This window comes from Diceros bicornis, chromosome 4 (assembly GCF_020826845.1).
Source record: "Diceros bicornis minor isolate mBicDic1 chromosome 4, mDicBic1.mat.cur, whole genome shotgun sequence".
NCBI lineage: Eukaryota > Metazoa > Chordata > Mammalia > Perissodactyla > Rhinocerotidae > Diceros > Diceros bicornis.
Window position 1 is genome coordinate 87877922 of NC_080743.1, and position 13935 is coordinate 87891856.

Below are 13935 nucleotides of genomic sequence, written 5' to 3' on the forward strand. Positions count from 1 at the left end.
AAGCCAATGATATACAGACAATGACAGATTTAGGCCAAAATCTGAGTTTAAGATTTAGTTTAAGATCAAGCAGGAGGAAGTAAAGTTATGACCTACTTACACTATCACTAAATGATCTCACTTCCTATTTCACAGACACAACAAAGCACACATTTTCAATTTTCTGTCGTCTACCTTTAGATCCATTTGCCCCAGTAGCCTGAGAACAGGTTGCCTGATCTGCTTTTGTATTCCCCTGAGTTCTTCAATTCCTAAAAGTTATGAACCAGCTTGCTCAACGATGCCCCATTTAACTTATTAACTATTCCCCTATCTAAACGTCCTCTATAATCTTCTTACCTACGGTTAGGAAGGTGCTCAAGAGCTGCTCCGTGGCAACAGGCTTGATCTCTGTCCGTAGATTAACAAATCTGCCAACCACCAAGGGGGCTCGGCGGAAACCCAGAATCCTGGTTTGGAAGGTTGAAGAACAGAAGAGAAAAATCTTTGGGGATTTATTTTAAATAGTAGTCTCAAAAATTATAGTTGATCATGTTAGACATATAAAGGTATTATTGCTAGGTAGGTAAATATTATTTTTTAGAGGTACATATAATTTATGAGTTTAATATTAAGATGTATGTAATTTATTTTAATATACACCTTAGCAAAAAGGATAAGGCAAATCCAGCAAAATGTAAACAAATGCTAAACCTAGGGAGTGGGCATAAGGGTTCATTACAGTATTCTCCATACTTTTGCTTGTTAGAAATTTTTCATAATAAAAATTTCAAATAAATTTTAACAAAGCACTCAAAAAAAAAATTGGGCCTAAACCCATACATGGGTTCAAAGCTTTCCAAAAAATAGCACAATGACAGAAAACCACACAGATTAATCTAAAAGGTTAAACCCAAAGGACAACTTAAATATAGATACATTTGAAGATACTTCTCTCCAATGATCTAAAAGTATAACCTTATGGTTGAGCACAATCATTTTTTAAAAAATGAAATTTCCTGGCTAAAAAATACACAGCCACTGAAGAAACGTTGGAGGGGCTGGATGTGGAACACACAGAAAATTTATAATGAAGAAAATAAAGATCATCCATAATTCCATGATGCAGAAATAACTACTGACATTTTGGCATATGAGCATTTTTTCCTTGACATGTATATATAAACACATACTCAGTCTTGTGTATATACACACAATTGACATTTATACTATATGCAGTTTTGTATCCTACTTTTCACTCATCATTATATCATGAGCCTTTTCCCATGTCATTAGAAAACCTTTAAAAATGGCTGTGTAATAAATAATCCATTGTTCAGGGCTGCTGACTGACTTTGTCCTAAATTCAATCTTTTAGAAAAGCCACAAAAGCAAGGAGATCAACAGATTTGTCAAAATAACATAAAAATCAAAAGAATCTCCTGAGGCCAGAGGAGGTAGTTAAATCCTAATGTAATGGGGAAACAGCAACCCAGAGCAGAAGTGTCAGGAGCCATGGACAGAAAGGCAGTTGGGAAGTACTGTTCTCCCCGTTGACATTGCCAGGCCAAAGAACAGCAGCCAGTTTACGCTGAGGAGCCATGTGCTGAGGAGTCACAGTCACACCTGGGCCAGGCTAGGGTAGCAATTAACAAAAGGGGTAGGGAGACTGGCCAGAGAATATCTTTCAGACTTTGAGGTAGGGAAGAACTTTTAAATACAAGACCCCCAAAGCAAAAGTCATAAATTGAAACATTATTATATCTAATTAACATCAAAAGTAATGATTTCTCTACAAAGACTACTTCACTCTAAGTTAACAAATAGATGTCGTGCTATGAAAAGATAAGGAGATACTAAATTTTGCTAATAATTGAGGAAATACAAAATAAAATAACAATGAGATACCACTTTACATATATTAGAATAACAAAAATTAGTCTGTTGGATAATATAAAATATTGGTATGGATATGAGAAAATGATCCCCTGGCGTCCATCAATAAGGAAACAAGAAGGGGCTTGGGGATGAAGAAAACAGGGAAACAAACGAGGTCTTGGAAAGACTGACTCTCGTGTGCCATTAAGTGAGGAGGAGGATTTACCCAACTCTTCCCCACTAGGTCTTAAAAAAGGCAGTGAAAATTCACAGTATTGTGCACAAAGATTTATTTATCCTTTTCCATATCATTAGATGTTTAGATTGCTACCAGTTTTTCACTACTGAAAATGCTACACCTAAGATCATGGTATGTGTATCTTTGAATTTCTGATTATTTCTCTAGGGTACTTCCTAGAAATATCTTAGATATTTGCATTAAAAAGTAGTTACTTGTTCAAAGGGTACGAACATTAAGGTCTTTGATACATGATGCTGGAGTTCTTAAAAGAATGAACCAATTAACAATGCCACAAGAGCATATAAACCTCAATGTACTCCTGCCAATAAATTATTATCTTTTTTAAAATCTGTGCCATTTTCAGCAGGAGAAAATAATATCCCCACTGTTTCAACTGGATTTTTTTTTTTATTACTGGTGAAAATGAACTCCCCCTGTATTTATTAGCAATTGATAATTTCTATTCAGTCAACTGTCTTTAGACCATTTTCTACTAGAGTTTTAGCATATATATAGATTTGTATAAATATTTATATATTAAGGCTATTAATGCTTACATTACATGAGATTCAAGTATTTTCTCCTAGTTTGCTTTTAAATTTTGTTTGAAGTTTCTTGACATATGAGTTAATTTTTTAAATTTAGTCGAGTCTATTGAGCTTTTTCTTTGTGATTTTTAAATTATTGCTTTTATGCTTAGAAAATCCTTCCTAATCCAGAAAAAGACAAAATTTCACCTTTATTTTCTTCGGGTTTCCTTACAGACTCATTATAAAAATACTGTGAATAATTTCTTTTGAAGTCTGTCAGTATGCCCTGATGAAAGCACCGATCAGGTCAGTCATAAGGTCCCTGACCAGCAACCTGCTGAAAAAATATCCATTTTCCTAGAGTAGGGCATAATAATATCCTTTATTATAGAGTCAAGATATGTCCTCAACCAGTGAGAGAGACTCCTGCTTCAAAACTTTGTTTGCATAAATAAAGGAAATAGAAAAATAAATAAATTCCAAAAACGAAAAAAAAATTTTCCTAGTGAACATATACATTTAGAATTCTTTGCTTTTTTTTTTTTTTTCTGTGAGGAGGACTAGCCCTGAGCTAACATCCGATGCCAATCCTCCCCCATTTTTTTTTTCTTGAGGAAGACTGGCCCTGGGCTATCATCTGTGCCCATCTTCCTCTACTTTATATGGGACGCCGCCACAGCATGGCTTAACAAGCGGTGCGTCGGTGCGCGCCCGGGATCCCAACCAGCGAACCCCAGGCCGCGCAGTGGAGCGCGCGCACTTAACCACTGTGCCACCGGGAGGCCCCTACATTTAGAATTCATGTCTGTTTTTCTTTTGGAGTTATTCTAGTTATTGAAGCTGTGCATATTTTGTATAAAGGACAATAAAATTCATTATACATGTCATGCTATATGTCTCTAGCATATGAAGATAAGTCAGTATTACTTACTTAAAACAAAAACAAAACCAAAAAACAGGACTGTCAGGCCTAATTAATAACCAGTTCAATTTAGGGATTTGAGTTCAAACTTTGGTTTTCATCCTGACATTTTATTTACCAAGTACATCTTTACTCATGATAATGACAGAGGGCATACCAGAATGAAATCACCTAAAAATGCCTAGAGTTAAGATATTTACTTTGGTATTCCTAGTACCACCCAAATTATGAGGGACTCATATAAATTTAATGGAATTAGTCAATCTAAAGTAAGGAATAAGTCAAAGTTTAGCCGTGCACCCTTTGGAAGGAGTCCACAGAGAGAGTGCTCTTTCCTTTTAAAAGGAAACAAAACGAATGTAACCCACTGTGATTACACATACCTGTCCAAATGAAAGGCTGCTACCTCTGCATTGTGTCTATCATAACCAGCATATGGCTCCCCTTCTACCACATAGTCTCGGTTATACCTGCAGAGTGAATGGGAAGCACAGATGCAGACACGGATTACATCAGTACCAGAGGTGACAGCATGAAGCAGAGTAGAAACTTTAGCAAGCCTGATTCTGCTCTAAAGACACCTTCTGTCAACCCTGAGAACAATCGTGGACTAGCACAAACCACTGGTAGATGGGGTGAGGATGAAGTGGAGAAGGAAACTAGAATTCTGTATCTACTGCAGCAATTCTTCTATGACCAAAACACGGAAGATGTTACTTTTACCCCTCTAAAAGACATTCAGTGTCATCTAAATAAAACTATAAGGTAATTTTCTGGAAGGCAAGGACCATTTTTGTATTCCTAGCAGTGTTAAGCCTACAGCTGGTGCTTAATAAATGTTTATTAGTCTGACTTGAAGAAATGAAGGAAAACATGTATGTAATTAAAATGTTTGCTTATCACAATGACTCTGGTAAGGCTTATAAGAGAAGTTTAAATTTCTTGGGGGGCAAAAACAGTCCCGATATGCCTCAGTATTTGTTAATAAGTAGGCAAAGGTACATTTAAAAAAGTTGCTTGAATAACCGTTCTCTTTTTCTAAGTTTATGATGATGTAGTAGAAGGACTACTGGATTGGAGTGAGAGCCAGGTATAGCTCTGTTACCTGCGTAGGTAACCTTGAGCAAAACCTTTCTCTTCTCTGGGTCTTAGCTTCCTTATCTACAATATTAGGGGCTGGACTAGGAGGTAATTTCTAAGATCTCTTTCATCTCAACTGCCATTCTGAAGATTTTACTTCACATGCATGACAGAAACAAAAGATAAAGAAAACCAGCATATTTCTTTCTACTAATCATAAAAAAAGATACAATTTAAACCTGTTAATTGGAAAGAAAAAGACACTTAATTCACCAATGACCTCTACTGCTCATCTGAATTTCCTGAATTAAAAGGAGATCTATTAGGCTTTACAACGGAACCGTAAAAGAGAAATAAATTGAGATTGAAGTGAAGAGGAGCTGTCCCATGAAGGACACTTGGATCTCCAATGCTGAAAAGGCCATGGGAAAGTGGGAAACAACAGTAGTACAGGCAGTGACCTTCAACATAAATGACCTTGGAATATAAGTGAAACCATGTCCACAGAACACATTTGCAAGGCAAAGTGATGAAACATCTATGTTAGAAAACAGCCATGGGGCCAGCCCCGTGGCTTAGCAGTTAAGTGTGCGCGCTCTGCTACTGGCGGCCTGGGTTCGGATCCCGGGCACACACCAACGCACTGCTTCTCTGGCCATGCTGAGGCCGCGTCCCACATACAGGAACTAGAAGGATGTGCAACTATGACATACAACTATCTACTGGGGCTTTGGGGGGAAAAAAAAAAAGGAGGAGGATTGGCAATACATGTTAACTCAGAGCTGGCCTTCCTCAGCAAAAAAGAGAAGGATTCAGCATGGATGTTAGCTCAGGGCTGATCTTCCTCACAAAAAAAAAAGAAAACAGCCATGTATCACCACCTGGTTGGACACCAGTTTCTTCTTAGCATGGTCAATATACACCAACGTATTTTTTTGTTTCTAGTGTCAAAGCATTCTTTAGGCTCGTAGGATTATACAGGCTACCTTCAAAATAAAAATCTCAGTTTAAAATAGGACTGAAGCAAAAGGTGACACTGTTAAGTGCTTCTCTCTCCACTACAGCTGTAGGCTGTCCGTAAAGCTGGGGGACAGTCCTTGAATACATTATTTTTCAGGACTCAAGCAGAGCCAGAAGAAGATATGTGGGGGATGTGCAGTCCATTCCTTTCAGTGAAACACTGCAGAGATTTCCAATACATCGAAAGGTTGCTCAGAGCGAAATGTAAAACCCTAGAGGAATCCAGGAACTTTGGGAGTGGGCTGGAGAGAAAGGAGGGAAGGAAAAGGAATAAGAATCAAAAGGAAAGAACTACACTGGAGTCAGAAGGTCTGATCCTTCGCTCATCCTTCGTTCTAGCTATGTGAAATACGGAAAGTTAGAACTCAGGATCTCATTTTCCACACCTGTAAAATGAGTAGTTGGACTGGCTGATCTCTAAGGTCCCTTTCAGCATTTCTTAAGCTCACTCACTCACTTCTACCCGCTCCTAGGCCCCTGCCATCTTGTTCCTTTCTCACTGTAACTGCCTTTTTTGCCTGTGAAAATCAATTTACTTCCAGAATGGATACAGCTACATTAAAAAAAAAAATCACTTTTATAACATACAGCAAAATGTACAAATAAAAGCATTGATGTATTCCTATATATATCATCTACTATACATACCTTCCATCTCTGACAGTAGGACACAGACCACCAGGCTCCAGAAATGCTGAAACCACAAGTGGCTATTAAAGAAAGGTACATGTCTCGACTTAGCAGTAAGGACTTAGATCCTCCTCTCAGCAGAGAGTGATCCATCTTAAGTCACTGACAGAGCAGCAAAATTCATACAGTAACTGCCAATAAATCACTCCTATCATCCTGGTGAAGGACATCAGAGCCAGACCAAGGACATTAATTTGCACTTACACTAGGACTGAATAGTCTTTGAGGCTCCTGGGGTCAGAATAGCAATTTGCCGGGTGTTTCAGGATTGGAGTCAATTTCTACAAGCACTTAAACTTACACCCACCTTCCCCAGCCTGCGATAGGGCCAGGTGTAATCAGCACAGGTCAGTGTACACAGTGACTAACAGCACTATCACCCACTGCGGGGGCTGCACAGCACGTGGGGGAGGAGAGTCCCGTGGAGCTTGAAGTGGACGTGGGCTGTTCAGGAGATGGTGGGGGAGCAGGCGACAGGTTTGACAGGAATAAAGAGCTGGGTATAGAGAGGAGGACCAGACTGTGAGGGGCTTGATCATTAGGCTGTGAGGCTGGATTTCGTCTGGTGAGCAATGGGAAGTCCCTGGATGTTTTAAAGTTGGGGAGCACAGTGATAATATGGGTATTTGGGGGAAGAATGAAAGTGGTTTTTAGGATGGTCTGGAGGAGGAGAGTAATGGGAAGGTTGCAGAGTAGTAAGAGATATGAGATGAAGCAATAGTGACTAAGGTTAGTTTATGCATTTATCTGCTGCCACCTCCCCTAGTCAACCAGTCTGGCTCCTCGTCCTTCCACTTGTACCTTGTCTGAATACTCCAGGCCTATCTGCAAAGCACCTGGACTAATCCTAACACTGCCCACTATCAGGACTATCCGCCTTCTAACACTTTCTGCTGTGCTAGCTCACCCTCAATTCTCCAGTGTACAAACCATGGGTGTGGAGAAGATATCCTCTTATTTACACACAAAATGTCCACAACTCATCTCTTTTTACACAAATTTAAATTTTGTTTTTAGTTTGCCTTCTTTCTATCACTCTGCTTTTGCTGCTGATCTCTCAGACTACAAACCTAGAAGTCAAGACCACATTTCAAAACTAAACTAGTGATTTTTGATGATGGGTGATCCATGTTATCACACTTACAGGAAGCCAAACAAACTTAAGAGAATTACATGTGTGTGGCAGAACACCAGCTGCTCACACTCTGACAGATCCAAATGCCAGCTCCATCAGTCACTGCGGGTTGATCCTGTCAAGTTAGTTACTCTCTCTAAGCCTCAGTTTCTTATTCTAAAAATAAGAACTGTAACTGCCTACGGTTGTGATGAAGGTTAAACGCATTAACAGATACACAAGTACTTAGTGTAATGCCTGGCAAAAGCTGTGCATTCAATGGAAACTCGATCCCAAGGCCCACATAACCATACTTTTTCCACATTACCTACCAATCAGATTTTTCTGTTCTCCAAAAGTCTACTGCATTTTTTAACTTGCCTAATTTCCGCATCTTCCATACATCATACTTCCCAGTTCCAGGCAAATGCAGATTCCTTCCATTTCTGGGATCCCAATAAATTAGTTCTCTGGCTGCCTATTATCTACTGAAAGCTGGGTAATGAAGGGAGCTAACTAAGCCAACCACTCGGGTCACAATTGAATTCTGTACATCTTTACCCTATATTTCTTCTCTCACTACAGCAAGAGACCCAAAGGTATGTGTTATAATTCTCTCAAACGCTCCATTGAGGAATGAAAAAAACATTTAGTACACAGAAAATTGAAGACATTACAAACTTTGAGAAAATTCATTGGTAACTAATGCCTGGCAAAAGAATATGAATCACCATCATGTTAACCTATTTCAAATTCATATACTCACAGAAAACTTAAAAAAATTATACTATAGGATTGCCACACAAATTATCTCTGTAGATCTTAGAGAAGTCCAAAGGGATCGCTGCCTAACCACATACAATTCAGCCCATTCTCTAGAATTTCCAACTGAGGTAACTAAAATGGCCCAGTTCTCTGCTTAAAACAGGTAAAAGAAACAACAATGAGATATCACTACACACCTAATAGAATGGCAAAATCCAAAACAGTGACACCACCAAATGCTGGTGAGGATGTGGAATAACATGAACTCTCATTCATTGCTGGTGAGGACGTAAAATGGAACAGCCACTTTGGAAGACAGTTTGGCAGTTTCTTACAAAATTAAACATACTCTTACCATATGATCTAGCAATCATGCTTCTTGATATTTACCCAAATGAGCTGAAAACTTACATCTACACAAAAACCTGCATGAATATTTACAACAGCTTTATTCATTAATTGCCAAAACTTGGAAGCAACCAAGATGACCTTCAGTAGGTGAATGGATAAACAAACTGGTACATCTATACAATGGAATATTATTCAGCAACGAAAAGAAATGAGCTATCAAGACACAAAAAGACATGGAGGAAACTTAAATGCATATTTCTAAGTGAGAGAAGCCAATCTGAAAAAGCTACAAAAGGTATGATTCCAACTATATGGCATTCTGGAAAAAGCAAAAGATGGAGACAGTAAAAAGTGGTTGCGAGAGGTTTGAGGGGAGGGAGAGAAGGATGAATAGGTGGAACACAGGGGATGTTTAGGGCAGGGAAGCTATTCTGTATGATATTGTAATGGTGGATACTTGTAACTCTATGTTCAGCAAAACCCACAAAATGTACAACACAAAGAGCGAATCTTAATGTAAACTATGGACTTTAGTTAATACATTAATATTGGCTCATCAACTATAACAAATGTACTGTACTAATGGAAGATGTTAATAGGAGAAATTGGGGGGAGAGGAGAAGAATATAGGAACTCTGTACTTTCCCTCGATTTTTCTGTAAACCTAAAACTTCTCAAAAAAAAAAAGTCTATTAATTTAAATAAAAACAAAACAAAATTCTATGAAAGAATCATAGCTTCAGCACTAAAAGAGAATTTAGTCACTCATCCAAACTCTGGGTACTCCACTCCAACTCTGGGTAACTCCTGCTCTACAGTATCCCTGACATGTGGTTATCTTGCCTTTAATTGCACACTTTTGGTGACAAGTTGCTTATTTCCTAACCATCAAGGATAGCTCTAACCGTAAAAAGTTCAGTCTTATACAGAACCAAAACATGTCCCTATAAATTTCCCCTACTCAAAGAATCACAGAACATTAAGAGCTAGAAAGACTTCAGAGATCTTCTAGTCTACCCCTCTCATTTTACTGACGAGAATACCAAGAGAAGGAGATGAACACTTACATAACTCCCAAGTTACATGAATCACCCAACTAGCACATATAACTTCCAAGAAGACAACTTACCGCTTAGGTTTGAAGACAACTTTCTGTCCTCCTTCAAGTATCAGTAAGGCTTTCAGTTGTGTCCCTTTATAACCCACATCGGCTTTAATGATTTTCTTGGTGGCCATGGCATGCATGATTGCCCCCAGCTCTGGTGTCTCTTCAGGGTACACTTCCCGGGGAACCACCCACTGGGCTGCAATCTCCCAGGGAGACTGCAAGGTATGGTCCAGCTTGGGCACCAGCTCCACTCGCAAGCCAGCCATCATTCGGTGAAAGGCCCTCTGGTCCTCCCGGTTGGCAGCTGATGTATCTAAGTTGTCAATCAGGAAAACTTTGGTGAAGATAAAGATGACAAGGAGAATTGCTAACAGCACGACTCGCTGCTTTAGCTTCATGTTGACCTCTTTTCCTTCTCCCCTGACCCACTCTCTCTCACTTATCAAGGAGAGCAGGTGGTGATGGTTAGCAAGGAGATTCCATGATTATACACACTCGTCCATTTCTTCACTGAAGCACCTCCCACAATTCCTGCAAGCCCAAGTATAAAGCAAAATTTAATCAGAAATTCTGTCCTTCCACCCCTGAATCTTTTGTAACTCTCAAATATATTACTCTTTTGGCCTTGCCAATCCAAGCTTGAGAAGACCCAATAATTTAAAATTAACTAGTCCGGGCAAGGACCTATAGGTAAGAATCAGGTATAATGAAAATTTAGAAGCAAATACTCTTGTTTTAATAGGGTTCAGAGCCATTTGGATGGCCATAAATTCCTAGAAACCAAAACAACGAGAAAAAAGCACAATAAAAGTAAAACATTAAGATATGCATAACTCCTTAACTTTCATTTTTACCTTTCAAAATCCATAAAGGACTTTTGAACATTCAAAATCACCAGTATTTGGTAACTTTAGTTCTCCAAATATAAGTTTTATGACATGTTGTAAGACAGGAACTCCTAAAAATGCCACAGAGTATACACAACAGAGTGATAGCTCCTTCTCCAAATCCAAATACCCAGCAATCCTGGACGTGTCATATTTGCTGCTCACATATTTAAAAGTTTTATTTATTTATTTATTTATTTATTTTATTATTTTTGTGTGTGTGAGAGGAAGATCAGCCCTGGGCTAACATCCATGCTAATCCTCCTCTTTTTGCTGAGGAAGACCGGCTCTGAGCTAACATCTATTGCCAATCCTCCTCCTTTTTTTTTTTCCCCAAAGCCTCTGTAGATAGTTGTATGTCATAGTGCACATCCTTCTAGTTGCTGTATGTGGGACGCGGCCTCAGCATGGCCGGAGAAGCGGTGCGTCGGTGCGCACCTGGGATCCGAACCCAGGCCGCCAGTAGCAGAGCACGAGCACTTAACCGCTAAGCCACGGGGCCGCCCCGCTGCTCACATATTTAAATACAACACTCAGACACGTATCTCTACTTAATCAGTCTTCCACTAATTATTTTTCAGAATTAAAATCCCTGTAAAATATGGATAATCAAATCTGGATAAATTAAGTAAAGGAAAAACATATCCTCATACCATCTGGCTATCAGTAGAACATGACCAGAAAACCAATGAAACCTGGTACTATAGCAACACTGCTAAGTCTGGAATGGTCAGGCACATAACAAAGATACTGATGCCACAGACAAAAAGAAGTGCTGCTTCCAGTGTGGGGCTGACTGCACTCTGGTCGATTCTCAAGCTTTAGCTTAAGAATCTTTTAAGATTCCAAATACAAGATTTTTGCAAGAGTGTCAAGAACATATAATTCAGTCTCATTTGCATGCTGACAGGTTGCTTTCCATTCAACAGGGCCATTTAAAAACACGCACAAGCTTGCTCTGCTATATGCCTACAGACAGCACAGCACTGGGCTAAGACAAAGATGACAAGAAGATAACACGGTGTTGCTTCACTCTCCAATTCATTTAACAACTCAAACCATTAATTGAAGAAATAAAACCAATACAAAAGATAGAGCTAATGATTCAGGCTGAGACACTCCCACCCAAACTGGAGACTGTTCCCCTAATAACAACTGGAAACACATCCAAAAACAGTCTACTAGAGCAACAGTGTGTTCTAAGGGCAACACCTTGCGGTGAGCCCGCTGACATGCAGTTTACTCTGAGTGATTAACCACTCTTTTCCCGATTATTTTCATGAAGAAGCAGAAAGTGAGAGTCAAATTCTAATTATCTCCAGCCACCTGTTTTGTTTCATCATCATCTCCCAGGGAGTACATAACACTAGTAGCTGAAACAAAGGCAATTCATGTGCATCCAAATTGTAATTGCGATGGTATCAAGTTTGGTATGAAACTCAGTAAAAGAGCTCCCTGTGATTACTGATAATGGCAATGCTAGGAGAGCAGATTTCAGAGATTTTTGCTAGTTCCAACACGACCTAAACCACACAACTTCTTCAATCATTTTTTCAATAGTACACATCTCAGGCTGCAATGATAAAAAGTAAGAGAAATCTTGCTGTGTCAGCAATCGCTACCTCAGCACCTCCAGCGGCAACCACCTACAGCTGCGGCACAATTCTGGCACAAAGGGGTCAGCTGTACAGCCTTTTACTTCCTACAAAACACTCTTCAGGACTCAAGTCTGGTTAACCTACAAACTTCTAATGATGCTGCTCATTTCATTCAGAATAAAGAAATTCCTTCCTCATGCTATATAAACATGTCATATCTAAACATTTAGCATAAAGGTTAGGGATACTGAGGTTTTATTTTTTTTAAATCACCAATGCCATAGGAAGTTCTAGCAACTCCAAAATTCAGACAAACAGTCCAATTCTTCAATCTGAGCTTGTGTGCTTTAAGTTTTGAAATTTCACTACCTTTTGAAGAACATATTCATTACTTCAGGGCTGCAAACAATTCATCCACTCAACTAGGATAGAAATTTGTATTAAGTGAACTGCAGAGTTCGACTGTTAGGGTACTTCCCTATTTACCTCTGCAGATTAGTAGTGAGGGCAGGTTTAAAGAAGAGCCTGAACAGGTTTCCACATCTGTGATTAGTCACCATATCCTGGTAGAACAAGTAAGACCACAATCTGGCATTGTTCTCTTCGACTGCCCTTCTCTCCGACAGCCACCAACTGAATTGAGTGCTCATCACCTTTTACTGGATGACTGAAAGAACCACCTTCTGGGCTTCCAGGTTCTCCAGTCCAGGCTAGATAATGCAGCAAAATCATTTTTCTAACCACACACCACTTCTGATTTCTATAAATGCCTTAGCAAGGCATTAAAGCCCTACCCTAAATGGCATCACTCTTATCTCTTCACTCATCACTCTCTTCTCAGCTTCAACCAAAACGGACCAGGAACATGCGCTGCTCCCCATCCCCCTCACGTGACTGACCTCTGCCCTTGTCATTCCTCATACTCCCTCAAAATTCCTCTCGCTCTTACCCTTTGTTTCCATCTTCTGTTTAAAGCCTAATCTATCTTTCAAGGGCCATCTCCAAAGCCATTTCTGGTCCCTCCCCACACTCTACAATAACCTCTCTCTCCTTTAGACCAGGACTTAACTACCTTCTGCCTTGTCCAGCATCTTTTTGTATATAGTTCTTAATTCCTCTCTCAGAATCTTGGCTCCTGAGTGATCTTACCTATCTCTGCATTCCCTCCTGTACCTAGCATAGTAAGAGTAGATGCCTTATTCACTTAAACTGAACAAACTACTACAAACGAGGCTTTACAAGTCTCTTAGGACTCTGGTGTTCTTCTCCCTTGGTATTCAGTATCAAGTGAGTGTGTATCAACTGGCACCTTAATGCTGGCTATCCCTAACCAGCTATCCTCCTTTTTTTGGCAATCTCTCTCTCTACCAACACTCTAACTACTCAGTTTAGTTGGTAGTTTCAGAGTATAGTCTCTTTTTCTGAGGAAATATTGACAGTTCAGAAAGAGGTTTTCTTTTAGCTGGAAAGCTGCTACTCCTTCAGCCCACAGGGCAAGCACGAAGCTATTTAAGAAACCGACAATGTAGAGATTATTCTGGAATTTCTACAAAAAGTCTATGAGTTTGCAAGACTCCTATTCCCCAAAAATGTATGAGATGCATGATATGGAATAATTCCATCCTCTAATGATGGTATACTTCTTACTCTTTAGCATGATCCCCTTCACTTCAGTACGCTTGAGAGGGGAGGGTACCCAAGACAGGGTTTCTATGCTGTACTATCTTTTTTCCTTATTTGAAAAAGCAGCATACTATACACTCTGCAAACTG

The 13935-nt window shown here is 39.4% G+C and overlaps 1 protein-coding gene across 6 annotated transcripts in view; it reads right to left on the reverse strand.

The window, feature by feature from the left end:
- Positions 1-13935, reverse strand: part of FAM20B (FAM20B glycosaminoglycan xylosylkinase) — a 48220-nt gene that overhangs the window by 20594 nt on the left and 13691 nt on the right. For 5 of the 6 annotated variants that reach the window (XM_058539979.1, XM_058539974.1, XM_058539977.1 and 2 more), the window contains 3 exons: positions 9700-10209; positions 3934-4020; positions 340-449 (listed from right to left, as the gene is read on the reverse strand). In XM_058539979.1, coding sequence (XP_058395962.1) covers positions 340-449; positions 3934-4020; positions 9700-10076 — 574 coding nt within the window. In that variant the 5' untranslated portion in view covers positions 10077-10209. The remainder of the gene's footprint in view (positions 1-339; positions 450-3933; positions 4021-9699; positions 10210-13935) is intronic. The other variant, XM_058539980.1, reaches the window with a different exon arrangement.